Source organism: Dipodomys merriami, unplaced genomic scaffold (genome assembly GCF_024711535.1).
Source record: "Dipodomys merriami isolate MVZ:Mamm:240054 unplaced genomic scaffold, mDipMer1.0.p SCAF_21, whole genome shotgun sequence".
NCBI classification, from domain to species: domain Eukaryota; kingdom Metazoa; phylum Chordata; class Mammalia; order Rodentia; family Heteromyidae; genus Dipodomys; species Dipodomys merriami.
In genome coordinates this window covers 5,908,532-5,918,038 of record NW_027203493.1, presented here as the reverse complement: position 1 = coordinate 5,918,038, position 9,507 = coordinate 5,908,532, and the positions used below count along the sequence as shown (strand labels likewise).

At 35.1% G+C, this 9,507-nt stretch overlaps 1 protein-coding gene across 1 annotated transcript; it reads left to right on the top strand.

Moving 5' to 3' along the window:
* The first annotated feature begins 4,775 nt into the window (after positions 1-4,775).
* On the top strand, positions 4,776-5,702 carry LOC138833700 (olfactory receptor 4P4-like). Its single transcript, XM_070031991.1, has one exon. It carries the CDS (start codon positions 4,776-4,778, stop codon positions 5,700-5,702), a length of 927 nt encoding a protein of 308 aa, XP_069888092.1.
* Positions 5,703-9,507: the final 3,805 nt, after the last annotated feature.

The window sequence follows — 9,507 nt, the reverse complement described above, 5'->3', positions numbered from 1 at the left end:
CTAAAGACGTATAGCCATCTAATCTTCGATAAGGGAGCTAAAAAAATAGAATGGAAGAAAGACAGCCTCTTCAGTAAATGGTGCTGGCAAAACTAGTTAACCACCTGTAGAAAACTAAAGCTAGATCCTTATATATCACCCTGCACACTGCACCAGAATCAACTCCAAATGGATCAAAGACCTCGGAGTCAAAGAAGATAACCTGAAAACATTACAGAACGGAATAGGAGAAACTCTAGGTCTCCTTGGCACAGGACAAAATGTTCTTAATAGAGACCCAGAAACACAACAAATCAAAGAAAGGTTGGACAAATGGGATTGCATGAAATTGCAGAGCTTCTGCAAGGCAAAGGACATAGCTAGCAAGATCAATAGAAAGCCCACGGATTAGGAGAAGATCTTCACTAGCCATACAATGGACAAGGGTCTCATATCTAAAATATACTTGGAACTCAAAAAATTAAATCTCCCAACAACAAATCCTCAAAGAAACAACTGCCCAATAAATAAGTGGGCTAAAGACTTACAGAGAAACTTCTCTGAAGAGGAAAGAAGGATGGCCAATAGACACATGAAGAAATGTTCAACCTCCCTAGCCATAAAAGAAATGCAAATCAAAAAAACATTGAGATACCACCTCACCCCAGTTAGAATAGCTATAATCAAGAACTCTAATAACAACAGATGCTGGAGGGGATGTGGACAGAAGGGAACCTTATTGCATTGTTGGTGGGAGTGTAAACTTGTTCAACCACTTTGGAAAGTAGTATGGAGGTTCTTCAAAAGAGCATTATTGCAGCATTATTTCCCATAGCTCCTCAGTAGATGAATGGATCAAGAAAATGAGGTATATATACACAATGGAATTCTATGCCTCCATCAGAAAGAATGACATTGCCCATTTGTTAGGAAATGGAAAGACTTGGAAAAAATTATAGTAAATGAAGTAAACCAGGCACAAAGAAACATAGGTCCCACATTTTCCCTTATTTGCAATAACTAGTATGTCTGAGACAAACAGAAAAGTCAGATAAGATGTTAGGCGTAATGAACCCCAAGATAAGGACTCAAATGGTTTTTCTTTCTTGCTATTGTTTCTAGCATATTTATAAGATGATTTTTTGTTGGTTTATTTTCCCTCCCCCACGGTATAACCCCTGTTTTCACTGTATTTGATGTTGGTATAAATTGTGGAGGGGAAGGGCAAAAACAAATAGTTTAAATGGGGATACAGGTGGACCCATTGCAACAATGAGATGTACAAGACATTATGTTTAAAAACGAACTTTACAACTTTGGCATGGGCAGGGTGGGTAAGAGGGGGGCGCGATGGGAAGGGATGGTAAGGGGAAACAAAGGAGGAGGCAACAATGCTTGATAAGAAATGTACTCATTACCATGCTTATGTAATTGTAACCCCTCTATAAGTTATTTTCACAATAAAAAAACTTAAAAATAAACAAACCAGACTGGGTCTGACAAAACAAAGCAAAACAGAAACATGGTAATGAGTGAAAAAATAGACTATTTATTCTATTATTTTTATAAAATTTATTTTATTTTTATTATATTTATTAATTTTAATTCATTGAATAAACTTAATTATTTTACATTTATTAATATATTATACACTTTATTTATTGTAAATAAATAAATGACTAGTTAATATTTATCTAATTTCTAGTCATTACTACTATCAAATAACTACTTATGATATTAAATACATATTAATAGTACTTATTGCTGCCAATTTCCATTAGTCACCCTTAAATAACAAGGAAGTATTTTCAATAATTCTGAGGATAAGTATCAATGAATACAGTATTTATAATTGTGCTTTTACCCAATTGGTACAACCAATGGTGAACAACTCAACATTTTTAACATGTTAAATAATCATCAGAATATTCAATGTTTAAGGAATTTTCTAAAAGGAAAGAGAAAGAAAAATTCTGTCAATCTATCAATGCTGTAATATGACGAAGGTCATGCATTGTTTGTACCATATCCCAAAGAGATGAAAGAAAGAGGGTCTTAAATTCATCTTAGATGGTCCCTTTGTTGGTATTGAGCTTACAGTCATAATTATAAAACACATGCTTTTGTTGCAGATGTTTGCCTCTGGGAATTTCTCCCTTGTGTCTCCTTATGTCCTTTATCTCAAAATATTGTCAGCACTCATCCATAAAAGCATCTATCGTTTGAAGGTTCATGGCAGAAATTGGGTGCTTCCGCATCTCTCTCCTGCTTCAGATTACAACTGCAGAGAAGGAGGTGGAGCCAGCATGAAGGACTAACTTGGCATTCCAAAACCATTGTAAATCCTGGCAGAAACAACAATCAGGATGAAGCTACATTCTTTTCTTAAATAGAGGTAACATCTTTGGTGTTTATAATTGCTAATAGTCCATAAAATTCGAGGCTCTGAAGTAGTTCTTTTTGTGCTTCTTTTTAAGAGGAAGACCCTCAGGAAAAACTGAATGATAATCTGAGAGTCTATCAATTTCCTTATGTGTTCTGTCTATTGCTGGCATACCCTCTGTATTTTTCATGTGTCTTCACTTACTCAACATGTGATAGAACACAGCATTTTTAACAATGGAAATAAACCTTCAATGGGTGACAATGTGTGTAGGTTTACAAGTGTCTATTCCTCTCCAAACCATTGCAGCCATGGATAGGATTGTTCTGTGGACTTGTCAAGACTTTTTCCTCAAGAATAATTTATAAGAAGTCCTATTTATTTGGGGTAAATAAAGCAAAGAAATGAGATGACCAGTTATGGAGGGACCTCAGTATGAATGAATGTTGTTCACTCTAGGAACAAAGAGATTCACAAAGTATCTGAGATGGGAGCTTATACTCATCTCTTTTTTCTGGAATTAAAAAATTTTATTGTCAAAGTGATGTATAGAGGGGTTACAGTTGCATAAGTAAGGTAGTGATTACATTTCTTGTCCAAATTGTTACCCCCTCTCTCATTTTTCTCCCTCTTTCCCTCCCTGTAACCCCCCCAAGTTGTACAGATCATTTCCAACATATTGTCTTGTGAGTATCGTTGTTGCCTAGATTCCCCTTTGTCCCTTGTCTCACCATTTTGTTGTTGTCCTTACCTTCCCTAGTTCAGATAAATGTATATACAATACCCAGGGTACCAAAATCGACTACAATGACAACAGGGGATAAATTATAGGAGGAAAATTACAAAAGAAAAATGAAATCATGTAGTACATTGAGAACAGAAACAACAAAGAAAAACCGCTTGTGGCCATGTCTTGGAGTTCATTTCGCTTAGCATCATCTTATATGGTTATAGGTACATAGCTATTGAGCTATTCTGCACATCTGCTAAGATTGCCCTAGATGTGTACTAATTATTACAAGTAAGGGAAACCATAGGACTATGTTTCTTTGGGTCTGCCTTACTTCACTTAATGTGATTTTTTCCAAGTTCTTCTATTTTCTTACAAATGAATGGATCACAACAATGTGGTATATACATACAATGGAATTCTATACTTCTATCATCCTCATCTCTTTAAACGAAGAACTACCTAGAACATAATTTGGTTCTAGGTAGATTGAAAGGATGCTTCCAATGAATAGGTGAAAATTTGTCGAAATCAATAGATGGTGAGAGGATACAATTTAAATACAATGTCTTTGCTTATATAAATAGATAGGTAGGTAGATAGACAAATAGATAATCTTTGTTTATATATCCACTATTTTGATAGTGTGATTAATGAGCAGATGTATTGAAAATCCTATTAGGCCCTTCACTATGTCATAGAAAACATATAGTTCTAACAAATTTTTCCTTAAATGGAAATAGTTATCTCAAAGTATATGTTTTTTAGGAATAAGGTAAAGTTTTTCTATAATAAAAAGAACTGTATTTCTGTACTTAGATGCTTATCATTGCTGCCTCATTTTTTTTTTTATTTCTAGCGACTCCACGTCATGACATTGTACAAACAAGATATGGAGAAGCTTTGGAACTCTCATCTATAAACCAGGCTGTGTCAGAGCCATGCAGATCATTACAAGTTTTTATATACAAACATACATACATATTATACATGAGATGCTATTAGTGAGATTGGGTTACTATTGTACATTATCTGAAAACAGAAATGGATCTTTCTAATTTTAGGCAGTTAGGAAACTGAAGACTGAAAAATATAAAATATTTCTACTTAATTGCAGGAGGAGGAAACTTAGATTTCTACTTCTTCATGGGCAGTATGAAATAGAGGATTTAATTGTATAAATGGGTATTGGATATAAATTTATATGTTGGGTCTGCTCCTAATCTTTCATTTTGGGAGAAAACAAATACTTCTTATTTAACTCTTTCTTCCATAAAAAATCAAGTAGGTGTTTATGACAATTAAAAAGTTGCAAAATATTTATATAAATTTGAGGTATAAAATGTGTTTTCCTTTGATCAAATATTTCTAGGTATGTACTGATATATTTTATACCAAAAGAGTTTTAAATATTAATCTTGCATGGAGTGTAAGTGTTGCTCAAGTTGTACAACGGCTGTGCAGATGGCAATACTTTGGGTTTAACACTCAGAATAGCTTAAATAAATATGTCAATATACAAATAAATGTACTATGACCACCATAATACATTTGCTATGACTACATTTTATATATGTTTATCACTACAACATTTAAAGGACACTTTCAAAGATGCATTATATTCTAGATGACTTCAGAAAAAACTAGATTTCTGCTGTGGATTGTAGAACTCATCTTGACTTCATGGAAAAACAGAATGTCACAGAATTTGTTTTCACAGGGCTGTTTGAAAGTGAACAAACAGAACTATTGCTCTTTTTCTTGTTCCTGCTTTGCTATGTGGCTGTCTTAATGGGTAATGGCATCATCTTACTCACGATCTGCTGCAGCCATCTTCTGGAACAGCCAATGTACTACTTCCTCTGCCACCTGTCCCTCATGGACCTCTGCTACACATCCACGGTGGTTCCGCAGCTAATCAGGAACTTGGCTGCAACAAGAACAAATATTTCTTATAAAAACTGCATGACCCAGTTGTTCACATCCCATTGGTTGGCAGGGGTAGAAATATTCATCTTGGTGTGCATGGCTTTTGATCGTTATGTGGCCATTGTCAAGCCCCTGCATTACACGATGATCATGAACCGGAAGAGGTGTCACATGCTGATCGCCGTGGCCTGGGGACTCGGTTTTTGGCACTCTATTGCTATGTTGCTCATGGTTCTCAGTTTGCCTTTCTGTGGTCCTAATGTGATAGACCATTACATGTGTGATATCAAACCACTTTTAAGACTTGTTTGCAAAGATATCCATCTTGTTAGTATCTTAGTGATTGCTAATTCTGGGACAGTGGTAGTTGCAATATTCACTGTACTCTTAGTTTCTTATGTACTCATCTTATATAACCTCAGGACAAGATCATCAGCAGGGCGTCGCAAAGCTCTCTCCACCTGTAGCTCTCACATGATGGTTGTGGTTCTATTTTTTGTGCCCTGTATTTACATCTATATCCTCCCTGCAGGTGGTAAAAATAAGGATAAGGAAATTTCTGTGTTTTACACCATGATTGCCCCCATGCTAAATCCTCTTATCTATACCCTGAGAAACAAGGAGATGAAAATTGCGATGGGGAAGATCTGGTGGCGGATACCACATTCAAGATTAAAATAAAACACACAAGCAATAAAAAGTACTTTATTTCACTCTCTGCCTGTGTTCTCAGGATAGTTTTCATTAGTGCTACCACAAAAAAATGAAACATAGGAGCAACTCCTTCTGGATTTGGACTCATGTTAGTTGCTCATGTTATAGGTTTGAAGCAGGACCCCATGATATGGATTGAAAACTGAGTACAGTACGGCTTGAATGGTCCAGATATAAATAGGTCAACTTGAAGTGTGCAAGAAATTTCTTTCTAGAGCATATTTACTGTTTGGACATCTTCTTTCACATTAGAAAGCCTGGTTAAAATATAGATGACATGGTTTCCATCACCAATGCCAAAATGGAAAACAAACAAATAAGGCACATCTTCCATCCTCCAAATCCTCCCTTCTAGCAAATTATATGCAACTCAGTTTTTGAGCAAAAAAAATCCATCCTTCTCACTTGTGAGTCAGAAATATCTCCCAAGCATCGGTTCAGGTCTGATTTCCTGATTCCAGAACTCATGACTCTGCAGAATGTGTTTTGTGATATTGAACGGTTTTGGGGTGCTGGGGATCAGGACATCTGATGACTCAGGTTTTAATCTCTAAATTGTGTAAGTTTGTCCTAATGCTGAGTTTCAGTTGTATAGTACCGGTGTCATGAGGTATTTCTGAGTTATCTTTTTTTTCTTTTTCTCTTATTGCTTTATGAGACAGGATCTTGGAACATATCCCAGTTATCACCCAACTCAGGGCCACTTTGCCTCTCTCTCTAGAATGCTGGTATGACAGGTGACCACTGTCATGTTAGGGTAGGTATTATTATTTCTTCACTGCAAAAGATTTTAACAGAGAATATTTGTTAGGAAATGGAAAGACTTGGAAAAATCATATTAAGTAAGCCAGAGTCAAAGTAATATAGGCCCCCATGGATTCCCTTATTTGCAATACTTAGTATACATCTAGGATAATCTTATCAGATGAGCAGAAAAGCTATGTACATATGACCATATAAGATGATGCTAAATGAAATGAACCCCATGGTTTGGGTACAAGAGGTCTTTCTTTCTTTGTCGTTGTTTTTAATGCACTATGTAATTTTTCTGTTTCTTTTGTATGTTCTTTCCCTTATGGTATATCCCTGTTTTCACCATGTTTGATTTTGGTACCCTGAATCTTTTATAGACATTTATCTAATTTGGGGAGGAGAAGGGGAATAACAAAATGCTCAAACAAGAACACAGGATGACCCATTGCAACAATGAGACTCACAAGACACTATGATGGAAATGAACTTTACAATGTTGTGGGGTGAGGAGTGGGAGGTGAGAAGGGAAAGGATGTTAGGACAAAAACAAAGGAGAGGGTAACAATGTTCAACAAGAAATGTACTCATTACCTTACTCATGTGACTGAAAGCAACTGTACAGCATCTTTATAAAAAATTTAAGAAAAAAGAAATGGAAGCTAACATATGGAGCTTTTTCTTTCCTTGTTTCTCTCTACTAGGTCATTCTCTGAACTTTCTTACATATCAGGGGCTTTGTTTTTGACATCTCTCCTAAACAAGATGTCCTTACTTCTGTGCTTCAGAGTACTGGAGTCAATGAATGAAACCAATTCCTTCTTCTTCATTTATATTGCTATTCGTCTGTGCAATTAGTAATACAGTTACAATAATTCTTGTGAAGTCACAATTATGTGGACTCTTTCTGTTTCTCATTTCTCCCAGAAATGATTGTGCTACAAATTAATTAGTAAATAAACCAATCTGGAAATACACTGAAAGGTATTATTTTCTTGGACTCAATGTGCAATTTTTAAATGTTTACAGTATCTCCTTATTTTATTGGTGATCATATATTAATACTACCATAATACTCCCTAATTAAAACTATCGTGTTTCTATGTGTCTACAGATAAAGAAGGAATCCAAACTACACTTAGCCTCCCAAGTTATTTTAAAAAATAAGGGGTTATAAATAGGTAAGGATTCAGAAATACAAATGGGACATGTTTTGTATCAAAATACCTTCTATACACATAAGAAAATACAATAATGAAGCACTCAGTTATGTGAAACATATAAATAAATGAGTCTGTATAAACACATGAATATTTCCCAGTATAAATTAAGAACTATTGTTGATATAATATCTTCTCTTTGCATCCTTCTGCTTTTTCCTATGTTTCTTATTGCAAAGACTGGGTGTGACAAAACAAAGCAAAACAGAATCAGACAAAGGAGTAAGGGAAAAAAAAACTATTGTGGCATTTCCCAAATTTCAGCCATTAACACAAGTCAATAATTCTTTATGCAAAATGGCATACTGGTAAAATCAATGATAATTCCACATTGTTAACACATTCTGTAATAAGCAAAAAATTTAATGTTGAAGGAAATTTTCCAAACAGATGGAAGATAAACCAAAAATTCATTGAATTCATTAATGTTAGATCATTACAAAAGTTTTGCATCACTTGTATCATATCTCAAAGAGATATGATCTTGAATGACCCCTTTATTGGTATTGGCTTTACTTTCATAATTATAAATACTTATGCATTTGTTGCAAATGCATGCCTGTGGGAGTTTATCCCTTGTGTCTCTTTATGTCCTTCATATCAAAATAGTTTTTGCAAACCATCCATAAAAGCTTCTCTGGTTTGAAGGTCATAGGAGGCACTGGGTATTTCCACAAGTATTTACTTTTTCATTATAAGTTGCAGAAAAAGAAGAGGAGCCAGCATGGAGGACCACCTTGACATTTCAAAAATATTGTAAATTTTGGCAGAAACAATGCTTCATTTTAACATACTTTTTCATAAATTGAGGTAACATTTGTGAAGTTTATATTGACTAATAATCTGTAAATGGGGAAGTTCTGTAATATGTCTGCTTGTGTTTCTTTTTAAGGTAAGATATTCAGGGAAAGCTAAATGATAATTTGAAAGTCTATCAATATTCCTCTGACAGTTTTTAATGTATTCTTCAACTTCCTCTTTTGTGGCAGAACACAAAATTTTTAACAACTGACATCTTCTATGAGTGACAATGTTGGTGTTTATTAGTGAGTCGGTTCTTCTCCAAACCATTTAAAGCAAAGAAAGATCTGTGTATGGGGCTGGGAAGGTAGCTCAGTGGTAGAGTGCTTGCCTTACATGCATGAGGCCCTGGGTTCGATTCCTCAGCACCACATAAGCAGAAAAAGCTGAAAGTGGTGCTGTAGCTCAAGTGGTAGCCTTGAGTTCAGGCCCCATGACCAAAAAAAAGAAAGAAAGAAAGGTCTGTGCTGTGGACTTAACAAAATGCTTTTCATTTTCTTTTTCTTTTCTTTTCCTTTTTTAAAAAAATTGTGAAAATAACATACAGAGGGGTTACAATTACATGGGCAATGTGATGAGTACATTTCTTATCAAGCATTGTTGCCTTCTCCTTTGTTTCCCCTTCCCATCCCTTCCCCTTTCTACCACCCCCCTCCCTCCCGCCAAAGTCGTAAAGTTTCTTTTTCTACATAATGTCTTGTACATCTCATTGTTGTAATGGGTCCACCTGTCACCCTATTTAAAAAATTTGTTTTTTCCCTTAACCTCCACAAATTATACCAACATCAGATATAGTGAAAGAAGCAGTGCTTATACCATGGGGGAGGTACAGACAAAGCAACAAAGAAATCATCTTATAAATATGTTGTAAACAATCATAAAAAAGAAAAAAATTTGAATCCTTATCTTGGGGTTCATTTCTCCTAACATCAACTTGTCTGACAGTTTCTGTTTGTCTCAGATATATACTAGTTATTGCAAATAAGAAAAACCATGGGACC

Excerpts from the sequence above, each read along its gene's own strand:
- LOC138833700 (XM_070031991.1), top strand. The coding sequence starts at position 4,776 with ATGGAAAAACAGAATGTCACAGAATTTGTTTTCACAGGGCTGTTTGAA.